At 36.0% G+C, this 14,788-nt stretch overlaps 2 protein-coding genes across 2 annotated transcripts; one reads left to right on the plus strand and one right to left on the minus strand.

Annotated features, from left to right (window-relative positions):
- Nucleotides 1-343: 343 nt before the first annotated feature.
- LOC114545141 (zinc finger MYM-type protein 1-like) lies at nt 344-1,170 on the minus strand. The gene is made up of 2 exons (XM_028563486.1): nt 1,005-1,170; nt 344-951 (listed from the first exon to the last, which is right to left on the minus strand). The coding sequence occupies exons 1-2, from the start codon at nt 1,168-1,170 to the stop codon at nt 344-346; spliced, it is 774 nt and encodes a 257-aa protein (XP_028419287.1).
- A 1,368-nt stretch (nt 1,171-2,538) lies between these two features.
- On the plus strand, nt 2,539-6,630 carry LOC114545142 (tetratricopeptide repeat protein 28-like). Its single transcript, XM_028563487.1, has one exon. The coding sequence runs from the start codon at nt 2,539-2,541 to the stop codon at nt 6,628-6,630; it is 4,092 nt and encodes a 1,363-aa protein (XP_028419288.1).
- Nucleotides 6,631-14,788: the final 8,158 nt, after the last annotated feature.

Consider the following 14,788-nt stretch of genomic DNA (forward strand, 5'->3'; position numbering starts at 1 on the left):
CCTGTAATGTTCTGGAGAGTTGCTCAGTAGCACTGAACACCAAGTATGACAGGCGTAGCCCAAAGAAAGTTTGAAACCTTTCCATTAAAGCAACATATCCAGATGCATTTGAAGCTGAAGGTCCAGAATCCTTACTTACTTGTTCCAGTTCATTACAGATGATTTCATAGTTCTTCAAGATGGCGTTGATCGCACCTGTTCGCACAGTCCAGCGGGTTGGACATAGTGGTTTCAATCCCGGAGCATCCATGTTAAATTCTTCTTGTAAGTGTCTAAAAATTGCAAAACGCTTTGGCGATGCACGTATTATAGTAGCCACGCCCGAAGTCAGATTGAGAGCTTCTTAAACTGCATCGCACTGACGCCCGCAATCCTGCAGACACAAATTGAGATTATGTGCCAAGCAATGAACAAAGAGTGCAGACGGCTCGTCCTCCTGAAGGCGCTTTGCAACACCGCTAATGCACCCTGCCATATTGGCAGCCCCATCGTATGCTTGTCCACGACACTGAGAAAGCGGAAGAACACAACGTAACAAAGTGTCCTTAATTACCGATGTTAGGACTTCTGCAGTTGTGTTCTCTACTTCAACCATTCCAATCAGATCTTCCGAAATGTTGTACTCCGAGTCTACCCAACGTATGGAAACTGAAAACTGCTCAGCACCGCTTAGGTCTCGGGTTTCATCAGCAATAATTGAGTACCATTCAGCATCCCGAATTTCTGCAAGTAGTTTTCTCAAGACTTTCATACACATCAATTCGATCAATTCGTTGATTATGTCATGTGATCTGTACACTCCCTTTCTTAACCATGCTTCAAGACCAGGCACACCTTCACACCTGCATTTAAGAACCTGGTAAAGGTTTCCTTCCTCTTCAGTGTGTCCGCGAATTGCAACACCCTCAGTAAATGCGGGTTCGGCTTTCTTATTAAATACCGATGGATATGCTTTTCGGCAATAGAAGCAAAACACACTATTCCTTGAAGTGCAAAACGTTAACCAGTTATATTCCTTGAACCAGTTGGAAGAAAATGACCGAGTTTGCTGTCCTTGTCTCTTGCTGGTTGAATGGAAGTCAATATTTGGATCGTAAGGATTTGGGAGATCATGTTTGCAACATTCAGATATGCAATCTTGCCCTTGTTCACGTTGTTCAGTAAATTCATTTGCTCCTATCTCATCAGTCTCATTCGACAGCGGATGTTCTGTTGTCTCTTAATATTCTAAGATATTCATATTTGCACGTAATTTGCACGTAATACTATAATTATACTTACTCAGAATTAGAGTTGTCTTCAATTAGCCTTTCTCACGATGACGAATATCCGCCATTTTTGGGGTACTTTCAATTTTGTTAAATAGGTTTAAAACATTATAGCAATATGAAAAGCGTTTTTTTTTTAATAAACAGACCATTTGACGAATAAGTTCAGCCTAAAATTGAAGATTTAGTAAGCGTAAAAGGCCTTAACTTCACGATTTCGAAAAAAAGTACCCCAAAAATGGCGGCATATTCGTCATCATGAGAAAGGCTAATTCTAGGCCTCTTCACAAAAAAGCCGTCTATATTTCTTTGCATATTTTCATTTGGTAAAATTACTCGTTAAATTTTTCTTCGTTAAATTTTCTTGTAATCTTGTTTGAATATTTCGTACATTTGCATGTTTGTTTATTCATGCATTTATTGCTCAGTGGCTCATCCACGATACTTTTGAGCAGCAGCGTATATATCCACCTAGTACTTCATGAAATAAAAGTGTAGCTGTGAAGTGATAAAAACCAAGTGCATTGAAGTCATGGAAGGCCAAAACTTTCTCCTATATTTAATATTTTCGTCCGCTTATTGCAGTAAAAGCGTTCACATGGATCAAGGTGTATAATGTTGAACATTTTTTTCTTATATTCAACGTTTGTTATATAAGCAACTTATTTCAAACATTAGGGGGGCTTAGCCCCCCCTTTTTCCTACTTTCTGAAAGTTGGGGGGGGCTTGCCCCCCCGGTTCCGCCGCCTATGCTGTGAATTATTTTAAATAAATCATAATATAAGTTACTGCATTAGTATACATTCATTTCTGACAGAAAGCCACTTTATACATTGTTAATTTGTCCTCGATTTCCATGACTTTGGCTATTCCCAAGTTTGGCTTGTGGACTGGTGTTGAGGGACTAATCACTCGTTAAGTCCTATTTTCGGGAAGTAAACAAAGGCTCTCTCTCAGAAATGAATGTATACTAATGCAGTAACTTATATTATTGTTTATTTAAAAGAGTTAAGGCACTGTTTTGGGGGCGTAAACAAAGGTTTGTCCCAAAAACAGCCCTATGGTGCATTTTCAATATCACTATTACCAGTCCGATTATCACTATTACAAGTGTCGATCACAATAACACCTCAAACTTCGATTGTGTCAACGAAGGAAATACTCTTCCATGCGCGGTATATAGCTACATTAATTAACCTGTCTAATAAGTTTTTACATAATTTTGTTTAAGGTCTGAAGTAAAGATAGAGACACTTCAAAAGGTAACGAAATGGGTTCGAAATCTTCAAAATCTGTCACTGCAAACAATGATCCGTTAGAAAGAGCAAACACCAATCTCAATTTAGGTGATACCCATTTTAGATTAGCAGAGTATAAAAAGGCTATTACCTATTACATTAAATATAGGGAAATTTGCACTGAAATTGGCAATTTTCAAGGATTAGCAAGTGCCTGTGAGAAACTGGGTTCTGCCTGTTTACAGCTAGGACAGCATGAAGAGGCTATCGAGTATTTTGCAACAAGCTTAGAAATTTTCATTAAATTTGAAAATCACTCAGGAGTGGCAACTAACAATGGCAATTTAGGCACTGCCTATCATAGTTTAGGAGAGCATGACAAAGCTATTGACTATTTCAAAAAAGGTTTGGAAATCAGTGCTGCTATTGGCGACAAGTCAGGAATGGCAAATATTAATGGCAAATTGGGTAGTGTTTACCTTAGTTTAGGAGAATATAAAAAAGCTATTGACTATTTCAAAAATGGTTTAGAAATGAATATTGCCATTGGCGATAAGTCAGGAATGGCCGATAACAATGGCAATTTGGGCAGTGTTTATCTTAGATTAGGAGAATACGTTAAATCCGTTAGCTATTTAAAAGAAGGTTTAGAATTGAGTACTGCTATTGGTGATAAGCCAGGTATAGCAAGTCAAAATTGCAATTTGGGAAATGCCTACCTTCGTTTGAGAGAATATGAGAAGGCTATAGGCTATTTTAACAAAGGTTTAGAAATTAGCACTGCTATTAACGATAAATCATGTATAGCAACTATAAATGGCAATGTGGGCAATGTTTACCTTATGTTCGGAGAATATGAGAAAGCAATTGACTATTTTAAAAAGAGTTTAGAAATGCGAACTGCTCTCGGCCATAAATCAGGAATAGAAACTAATTATGGCGATTTAGGCTATGCTTACCTTAGATTAGGAGATTATGAGAAAGCCATTGACTATATCAAAATAGGTTTGCAAATGAGTACAGCTATTGGTTATAAATCAGGAATTGCAACTAACAATACCAATTTGGGCATGACCTACCATAGTTTAGGAGAATATGAAAAAGCCATTGACTATTTCAAAAAAGGTTTAGAGATGAGTACTGTTATTGGCGATAAGTCAGTAGCAGCAAATAACAATGCCAATTTAGGCATAACCTACCTTAGTTTGGGAGAATATGCCAAGGCTATTCACTATGGCAAAAAAGGTTTAGAAACAAGTACTGCTATTGGTGATAACTTAGAAATAGCAAGAAACAGTGGAGTGTTAGGTAAAGCCTATCTCATTTTAGGAGAGTATGAGAAAGCTCTTGACTATTGCAAAAAGGGTTTAGAAATGAGTACTGCTGTTGATAATAAGTCAGGAATAGCAAATAACAATGAAAATTTGGGTGATGCCTACCTTATATTGGGAGAATACGAGAAAGCTATTGACTATTTCAAAAAAAGTGTGGAGATGAGTGCTGATATTGGCCAGACGTCTGCAGTTGCCTCTAACAATAGCAATTTAGGCATTGCCTACCTAAAAATTGGAGATTATGAAAAAGCCATCGACTCTTTGAAAACTAGTTTAGAAATGAGAACTGTTATTGGTGATAAGCTAGGAATAATAAAAACTTGTAAAGACTTGGCAAATGCCTACCTTGGATTACGAGATTATGTGAAAACCATTGACTATTGCGAAAAATACTTGGAATTAAGTCGCGATATTTGTGATAAGGAAGGAATAGCATCTTGGAATGGCAATATGGGTGATATTTGCGTTAGTTTTGGAGAATATGAGAAAGCTATTTATTATTACAAAAAAGGTTTAGAAATGAGTACTGCTATAGGGTATAAGTCAGGCATAGCAACAAGCAATGTCAAATTGGGCATCGCCTACCGTTATTTGAGAGAATTCGCCAAAGCTATTGATTACCTCGAAAAAGGTTTGGAAATAAGTACTATTATTGGCGATAAATCGGGGATAGCAGATGCGAATGGCGGTTTGGGCATTGCTCATATATTCTTGGGAGAGTATGAAAAATCTATTGATTGTCAAAAAAAGTGTTTAGAAATTAGTACCGCTATTGGCGATAAGTATCGAATAGCAGAGGTCAATTGTTATATGAGCGTTGTTTATGGATGTTTAGGACAATATGAAAAATCTATAGACTATTCCAAAAAAAGTTTAGAAATGAGTACTGCCATTGGCAATAAGTCCGGAATAGCAAAGAGCTATTGTCATTTGGGCAATGCTTACCATGGCTTTAAAGAATACGAGAAAGCTATAGACTGTTTCAGAAAGGGATTAGAAATTAGTACTGGTATTAGCGATAAATCTGGAATAGCCACTCAGAAATTGAATTTGGGCAGTGCCTACTTTGGATTAGGAGAATATGAGAAAGCCATTGACTATTACAAGAAAGTTTTAGAAATAAGCATTGATATTAATGATCCGTCACTCTTAGCAATTAGTAAAAGCAATTTGGGATTTGTACTTGGATTATTAGGACAATATAAAGGTGCAATATCATGTTTCATGGAATCTATCTGCATCTTTGACAAAATGTTTTCAAACTCAGTACCAGACCAAAATAAGTTGTCATTCACTAAACAATACTTTACCGTCCATGTAAAGATCATGATTTGTTTTATTTCTGTGGGTCGCATTGAATCTGCATTATTAGTCATTGACCTTGGAAGGGCTAAAGAACTTCATTGCTCCATTGAAAGAAAAAAGAAATCTTTGAATACAAAAATGTTCGATTATGCAAATTCGGGATGGAATAGAATCAAGAATAGTGAAGAACAGGTAGAAATCGAAGAATTACAAAGCATCCTCCAGGTAAGAAGCAACGATACTTCCATTATAGTATTTGCTTTCGATTGGCCAGGTTTTCTAAATGTTTGGGTGTTGAATGAAGAAGTAATCTTTAGATATAGAGTGTCAAAATCAGAGGCACGATGGGAGACATTTGTGCAACTGATAAGTGAATTGTTCAGAATGGTGAATGTGAATGTTAATCGGGATTCCTCGTTTTTCGAACTCAATTCAGTGGCCAGTATTGATGAAAAATCGATTCTTCCTTTGGACGTTTTTAAAGAAAAATCTCCGTCCAGAAATCTTTATCAGAAACCTTCTGTTGGGCATGATGATTTAAACCAAGACGGTATTTTGAAAACATTGTTCAAACTGCTTATTGACCCTGTAAGCGATGTGATTAAAGGCAATAAACTTATAGTTGTTCCTGACAAGCAATTGTTTTTTGTCCCATTTTCGTCATTGATTGATGAAAATGGTTGTCATTTATCCCACAGTTACAGCATTCAAGTTACGCCATCATTACACACTCTAAGGTTTAGCATTGAACGCTCTCAAGATCTGGGCCTTGGTTTTGCGTTGTTTGTTGGTAATCCAACCGTTGGAACGGTTTCCTTAAATGGAAAAGAATTTTCACCCCCTGCCCTACCAAATGCTGCTAGAGAAGTTGAATGTCTTTCAAAGCTCTTCAATGCTAGACCCTTAGTGGGGCGTGAAGCTAGAAAACAGGTTGTACTGGGTCTTTTATCTGGGGCTAGCATAATCCATATCGCTGCTCACGGTGAACAACTTCGAGGTGAAATAATGCTTTCCCCTAACGTTTCCTCGACTCGGCCAACTTCGACTCTTCCATATCCAGACGACTACCTTCTCTCACAGAAGGATATTGTAAATACTTCTTTGCTAGCTAGCTTGGTAGTTTTATGCTGTTGCCATACCGGGCAAGGTGAGATTTCTTCCGAAGGTGTCGTAGGTATTGCTCGGGCATTTATAGCAGCCGGCGCTCGCACTGTTATCGCCACACTATGGCCCATTAGTGATGATGCCACGAAAGAGTTTATGGAAGTATTTTATGGTGAGTTGTGCCAGGGAACATCGGTTTGTGAAGCTCTAAGAAAGACAAAGAATCTCTTCCAAAAACACCAAATCCAGGCTTACCGGTCTTACACAATCTGGGCCCCATTTACCATCTACGGGGAGGACGTGGTTTTTCAGAAACATGACATCGAAAATATCAGAGATAAATCACGTGACATGTTCTCTGGTTTTGTTGTATTACCCTAAAGTTCGTAAGTATAATAATCATATAGCTTTGTTTAATCAGTATCGGATTTGATATATTCTGTTTTTTAAATCAATATAAGTAGACATTTCCTGTCTTCAAAGTGTGATAGTGCGTTGGACGAAATACGATTGGTATGCAGTGTTGCAGTTATCGCAAAGGCGTAAGTATATATCAATTTCAATTCAAATTGTGATTTAAAAATTCCCTATCCCCATTATTTGCCTACTTGTTCGCTGGTCCCAAGAAGGGGAGTATCATTTTCTTGCAAGTGGCTTGAACCAGGCTTTCATCCCTTCGTTTTTGAGCTATCGGGCCAGTCAGGATTAGAACATTAACCTGCTTACTTCTCTTTCTTACTTCTCTTACTGCTTACTTCTCTTATTCCCAATATGGAAGTAAAATTATAGGTAGGGTATCATTTCAGTGTTAAAACAATACGCTATAGCAAGCAGATATTCTAATATTTTTCTCCACTGATCATGGTTTACATCAAATAGTTGTACTCTTGAAAAAAAGGGGGTGGCTGCCTGTATGAAATTTTCACTGATGGAAGCAGTACTTTATTTGACTTTGTAGATTAAACTTTTTGTGCAAGCATTTGAACTTGCTCCCGGAAATAAATGTACACTTGTTTCAGGCATGCGCTGACATAGTAAAAAAATTCACTTGGAGAAAAACAATTGCAAGTTAACACCGTCCTGTTCAACGTTTCCGAGATATATTTTGGTACATGTATAAGCATGTAGCAAATTATATCTGCAAAAGTTGGCCTTCAATGTTATAAGTTTGCGAAATTCCAGATTTTTTCCTACGATAACACGAATATTTAATTTATGTGCGGCAGCTTCGAATGTTAAGAAATTTTAAGCAAACGTAATTTAGTAAAAAACCTAAAATTAATTATTAATTGATTTAAACTGAACAAATCCTCCATAGTAGAACCAATATACCAATAGCTCTATTTGCGCAGGTCATTAATGACGTTTTCAATTAAGTATATGCTTACAACGTTGTAAACTTCAAACTCTTTGAGATATAACTTCATACTTGTTTATAGATAAGAAATAATATAAAATTTAGCCAACATTCTAAAACTTAGTGGACCGACATCACGCGTATTGTATTGATGTGTTTCCGCAATGAAGAAGGAAGTAAAATGTGCACGTGTGAGGATCATCGAAGCGTTGTGCAGTGATATGAATTTGAACTTGCATCACCGAAAACATCGTTAAAAACATACGAAATAGCTCAATATTTTGCCTTCTGTTGGAAGAAAGGATAAGATGAATCAAACCGATCTACCTTCTACGTCTTAGTAGAACACTCGTGACATTTGTTATAACAATTGCTGAAAGTCATCAAGCGTCTTCACAGTTATTTTATAGGCGTAAAAAAAATCGGGCAAATTGAAACAATAATTGCTTGACATACTGTACGAAAATTAGAAATCCGCAAGACTGCAAGAACAATTATTTTACATTGAAAAAATGAACACACCTTCAACACATCATATGGTATACGGTGATCAGTTGACTCACTGAACTAAAAAAGGGAAAGCAATGAAATCAAAATATGTTACCAGTGTTAAAGTATTGGACAGGTGAAGTGTTGGGTATTGTGAGAGTTCTTCAGTCGACTAGAAGATATATGCCCATACGCGTGTATTTGTTGGAGAAATAATTACTAGAGTTGCACGAAAGCTGCTTCATTTGTCGCTTACTTTTTTATAATCAAACTAAGCAAGTGGTTATTGATGTTGTGCTTTAAATAAATCATATTTACTGGTGCCTCGAAAGTTTGTACAAATCGTAATAATAACTGGTCCACGGAATGGGGATTTGAAAGGCTTTTGTTTCATCTATATACTGCGTGGATCATGTTGAAATATTTTCATTAAAGGACCTTTATAGCGACCATGTGCGTACGGATATGCCGTTCATGATAGTAGCGTTGTACGAGGAGAGACATCCCATAGGCAAGGAAGTGCGGAAAGAATTGTGTGAGTCCACAAAGCGGTTGAAGAATGTTGGTCGTAATGTTTACAGAAAATCAGTTAAACTTAAATTTTCATTTTTCAAAGTATTAATCGAAGATAAAGGGTTTTATAGAATTGAGAAGATGTAGCTATGCACATATGTTTCCAATAATAAAGTTTTTTTTTCTATTCATTTCATAAATTACATTTAACCGATGAAAAATAGTAATCTGCATGTGCCTGTGTTACTGTCTCGTCAAAAGTTTTTGAAAGTGAGCCATTGTTTATGTTCAGCCTCTATATTCGTCTCGCATTCTAATACCTTTTTATCTTCTAATACTTATTGTCATATACTGCGAGATGTTGCGAGGAAGATGATTACAGCAAATAATAAATAGTATATAAGTGGAAACAATTGTTATAACCTGCAAGCTTCCAATTGCAAAAGGCAAGACAATGTTAAAGCTTAAAAAGTTAAGGTTTAAATTCAATTATTAACGACATAGAATTACTGTAAATTATTAATATTATACCCTAAATTACTAAGTTAGCAAATATAATTACTTTATTCTATGTAGTACGTATCAACACATGCTTTGAAGTTCGTTTTTCATGGATATTTTTTTACATTATTTACTTTTAATACGATAATTAAATACAACAATAAAAATGTAGTCAATATAGAATTTCAACCGACGGGGACCAAACACGGGCTAGTCTTTGTGTTATGTATGACATGCAATTTTATAACCTTCCTAATGGGCTCATGTAACTCTAGAAAGTTCACTTTAACCTCTCTAAACCCCCCGTGGGGACCTCTGCTTTCTAGTCATGTAAGTCACGCCTTCACGCGTCAACCCGAAGAGTTTTTTTGCTGGCTTTATTTCAACTTTAGAAGTGGTAATGTAATGTCATTGAAAAACCTCGCGTCGTTTCGCGTCGTCGGCTGTACACTAGGGATGTTAAGATCGACTTCCGCTACGAGTAACGATAGCAATATTCAATCAGGCAAATTCGCAGACGTAACAATCGTCCAAAATGTGATGTCGCGAGTACCGTTTTGGGGCTGAAAATGGAAGTGGATAGGTAAGCGAGGACCGATATTCTATTTACTGTATTGTTGTCATTTTCTGCAGTAGTTTTCTAATAATATTATTTAGTTTTTAATTGTATAATGTTTCTGCTTTGTTTAGAGACTTTAGGATTTTGATTAGAGTTTTTGATGTGAATATACAGCCGCTATACTCCGCAATGTTTATATACTTATTAGGGTGGACACAGACAAGACGCGAAACGACAACGGAACGCGAATTTTGAGTTTTCAGAAGCATGTAAATTAAATTCTGGAAGACAAATTTGGAATCAATGGACGCAGAGCAGTCAAAATGAATTATTGTTGTGTAAAATACAAGAAAATTATGATCGGTTAAAATTTATTTGATTTTGAAAAATAAAAAACATTCAAAATTCGCGCCGCGTTGCCAATTTGCGACTGTTTCTGTTTGGGCCTTTACGAAAGTCACAATCTTAACGCTTTAAAATTTCCGCGCAACCAAACCGTAATACGTCATGAATTTTCGTATCGGTACTGGTAGTGGTAGTAGATCTTGACTTCCCTACTGTTCGTCGCACAAGAACCATCACTGCCGCTCTAGCTCAAACTTTCTGCGCACGGCCTTGCCATGCAATAATCCTGTAGTGTTGCTGGTACAATTAGGGGTTATTAGAATAGTACTCGTGATGTTTCAAATTTGGGAAAATTGAACTCGCCCTGCCCGCTCTTCTAATTTTGAAAAATATTTCAAATATTACTCGTACTTTTTTTTGGTAGTTACTCTACAACTGGAAAGGTTCATTTTTCAAATTAAGATGTCAAATCCCACCTTGTCTTCTTGGCTCCGCTTCGGAAACATAGTGGATTTGATCTTGCATACAAAGTGTCAGCGGCGTAGTCCTTGATGTGCAAATTATCATTATTCATTTCTGCAAAAATTATTTGTTTTCATAATCAAGATGCATTAAAATATTAGTATAGCAGGAATAAATTGTCAGGCCGCATTGCTACGTGACTGCAATCTGTACTTATCAGTGTTTGTAGATATTTCATGGTATACAAGCGCGAAAATCAACGAAGTCAATGGGTCAAAAGAAATCCATTGGGGAGAACAGTGCATATGAATATCCCCCCCCCGAAATCCGTATAGTTTCACCCCGCATGATATAAAATTATTTATATCAATACAGATCAGTTTCACTTTCATTGGGCAAGTATTTCCAGGTTTGCAAATGTTATTCCTGGAAAACAATATTGTATTTGTAAGTTTTTTGCTGGTTTATAGAATGATAACTGCGCAGTAATTCAATTACAAATACAGAATAATTATCTAGCTTAAAGCGTATCTTGGTCACGATAAGAACTGGAAAAATTGAAGGATTTCTGTATGTCAGATTTTAGACGTTGACAGATTAAATAAATAGAAATAAGCTCTACTATCATAAGTTTTGTCTTCTTTGTTTGCAACTGAATAAAATACCTACCACCTACAATATGATAACGCAATCAACAATTCATCTGTCAAATTGTTAATTTCGACGATTTCACACTTACATGATCGTATCATCCTATCTTACAACATTACAAACCTTAATAAACTAATATTCATATTTAAATGCATATATTGATATTATTTCAATATTCCTCTGCATACAATATTATATAAAAAGCCACGGTCTGATATTTCACAGTAAAGATCTCACGCTCGGTCAATAATCGGTTATTATTAAACTCCGCTTCGTGAGAACTTTGAAGTTTATAATTATGTGAAAAAAGACTGTAGAGGATCTAGATAGCATTTGGGGGCCTTGGATAACTTTGAAAACAAATTATTTGCAATTTTTTATTGACTTAAATGCCGGTGTTTTATACGCATTTTGTTGACAGTAAAATTGGATTTTAAATAACATAATATTTGCATAAAAATAGCAATCTAAGTACCACAAAATAGCAGAATGCAGTTTACAGTTGTATGGAGTTCCATGCTGGCTTTGGAATGGCAACCAGGTATAGTCATTATCATTGCTTTTCAAATAATTACCAAGTGTTTATTTTGTCACGAAAACTATGTTGATGAACGTGGATACATTAGCTTTCCTCACATCCGCTCTAACAGCTTCAAATGTTGTTGCCAATAGCTTATAGCTTTCACTAAAATCGTTAACCATTCAGAAAACAAAGAATTCCAGTATGCCAGATTTTGCCCATGCATGATTAACCATGTCGGTGACGTCAATTATTATGATTCAATTTGTTAACATTGTATGAAATGAAATCATATAACGATCGCCTACCACAATTTTTAAATATTATTCACATTTAAGAAATAAAAAACATTTTCCGTGTTTCTATACAGTTGCAGAATCGATAAAAATAGACACGTAACGGCAACCGTAATTGTTTACCTCACACGACGAGTAAGATCGCAGTTGACATATTGATTTTCGCACACGTAGTACTTGTCAAAAAAACAATGCATTCTTACAGCAAACACTGAATAAGCAAAATATAGACACCTACCACTTCAAGGATTATAAACTACGAGTCGTTCCTATTTCACCAACCGTTTCTGTGCTGTGATGATCTTTAAATCTTTTATTATTGTTTTATTATTTGACTCCATGGTTTCATTTTATATTTTTAAAAAATAGTTTAAAAAATTACGGTTAAAATGCTGACGCTATCATGCATGCTCTCTTTTTGTCTTAGCCAATCAGCAAGTCGTAGACGACCGTTCTTTCTTTGTTCAAATTTCGCGCATGCGCACAACTACCATGCGTTTCAAAATATCAGTTCACCAACACGCTGCACGCTGTAATAGGGGTATATAATTATAGTTTTGCAAAGGGGAATATTTTTATTTCAATTTCAGGAAACTTTCAGCGTAGTCAAAACAGGATACGTATAAATTATAATAAAGCAACGTTGCTATCATTTCCAGCGCATGTCAGGACATAATTTTTATGGTACTTGTCACTTGCCAAAGAGTGTAAAATGATGTTATTTGGAACTGTAAAATGGGCTTGGTCTTTGGGGTATTGAAATGAGTAAATAACATGATCCTGGTAAACGTGTAGTCATCCTAACAATATAGCATGTTCTTGTTTGGTTTAAAGAGAACTTCTTATAATACCACAAAATCATCTCAGGCTTTGTCAAATCTCGGGTAACCAGTGCCGTCTCATGTGAACTTCTTCAAAGTTTATTATTTCACACTCTTGGCAAGTGACAAGTACCATTTCCGGCGCTATCGATCACATGAAGGCACGATTTAGAGAAAAAAATAGACATGCAGATCTGCGAAACACGAAAATATCTTAATATTGAAAATGCATGAGTTTGCACTTATCGAAACTCTTAAGTACTTCGGAAGACGATATAATTATGTTTGCGGTGAAACAATTTCACTTTCTTTACGACATAACTTGTACTAAAATTCTCCGAGAATCAAAGCTCAGAAGGAAGCGACTTGTGCTCAGTAGCTCTATCAAGGGAATTCAGTTGTTATGATTCAATTTTTTTACATTGCTTGAAATGAAATCTTATAACGATCGCCTACCACAATTTTTGAATATTATTCACATTTAAGAAATAAAAAAATTTTCCGTGTTTCTATACAGTTACAGAATCGCTAAAACTAGACACGTAACGGCAACCGTAATTGTTTACCTCACACGACGAGTCAGATCGCAGTTGACATATTGATTTTCCTAGGGCTTTCGACACACGCAGTACGCGAAAATTGAAAATTATCCGGCATTATTCCTTTCTTCAGAAATTAGTTATTTTTAGAGTCAATAAACAATAAAATATTGGCAAAATCTTTTTAGGATAACAAAAGGTCGAAATGTGGAAAGAGGACTGTGGTTAAAGTTAGATTTCCAGTCCTCTCACTACATTTTGACCTAAAACGCACGGCCTTAAAATATTAGCGCAGCAGTACTAAATTGTCAGTCTGGCTACATCAGTGCAAACAGTAGGCCCAACTTAATGGTGATTTTAGTTCTTTCAGAGGATAAAAGCACCAACAATGAACCAAGCCAAGGAATTCGATTTTGTTAGCGGCGCGAAACCGGGCTTTTATCCACTTGGCATCAAAGCTAATAATCTCTGAAATTTTCATGCCTTCCTCGGTTTTTGTGGGCTATTGAAATATGAAATTAATAAATAAATCATGATTAGTGTCAATTTCAATGGTTGAGTATTTCATGCAGGTTCTGCAAGTGCTCTTCCAGGAAAATAACATTACATAAGCGTTTAAATTACCAGTTTACCAACATGCTGCACAATGTAATAAGGCTATATATATAGTTTTGGAAACCAGAATATTTTTATTTTGGATGCAGAACACTTTAAGCGTAGTCAAAACAGGATACGTATAAATCATAATAAAACAACCTGACGTTGCTATCATTTCTCACACATGTCAGGACATATGGTACTTGTCACTTGCCAAAGAGTGTAAAATGATGTTATTTGCATGGATCTGTAAAATGGGCTTGGCCTTTGGGGTATTGAAATGAATAAATAACATGATCCTGGTAAACGTGTAGTCATCCTAACAATATAGCATGTTCTTGTTTGGTTTAAAGAGAACTTCTTATAATACCACAAAATCATCTCAGGCTTTGTCAAATCTCGGGTAACCAGTGCCGTCTCATGTGAACTTCTTCAAAGTTTATTATTTCACACTCTTGGCAAGTGACAAGTACCATTTCCGGCGCTATCGATCACATGAAGGCACGATTTAGAGAAAAAATAGACATGCAGATCTGCGAAACACGAAAATATCTTAATATTGAAAATGCATGAGTTTGCACTTATCGAAACTCTTAAGTACTTCGGAAGACGATATAATTATGTTTGCGGTGACACAATTTCACTTTCTTTACGACATAACTTGTACTAAAATTCTCCGAGAATCAAAGCTCAGAAGGAAGCGACTTGTGCGCAGTAGCTCTATCAAGGGAATTCAGTTGTTATGATTCAATTTTTTTACATTGCTTGAAATGAAATCTTATAACGTTCGCCTACCACAATTTTTGAATATTATTCACATTTAAGAAATAAAAAAAATTTTCCGTTTTCTATACAGTTACAGAATCGCTAAAACTAGACACGTAACGGC

The sequence above is a fragment of the Dendronephthya gigantea genome, unplaced genomic scaffold, assembly GCF_004324835.1.
Source record: "Dendronephthya gigantea isolate DGI-Jeju-01 unplaced genomic scaffold, DenGig_1.0 1312, whole genome shotgun sequence".
In the NCBI taxonomy this organism is placed as follows: Eukaryota; Metazoa; Cnidaria; class Anthozoa; order Malacalcyonacea; family Nephtheidae; genus Dendronephthya; species Dendronephthya gigantea.

Coding starts and splice junctions, on each gene's coding strand:
- LOC114545142 (XM_028563487.1), top strand. CDS start 2,539: ATGGGTTCGAAATCTTCAAAATCTGTCACTGCAAACAATGATCCGTTA.
- LOC114545141 (XM_028563486.1), bottom strand. CDS start 1,170: ATGAATTTACTGAACAACGTGAACAAGGGCAAGATTGCATATCTGAAT. Junction 952..1,004: donor TGGTTCAAGGAATATAACTG/GTTAACGTTTTG, acceptor ATTGCCGAAAAG/CATATCCATCGGTATTTAAT.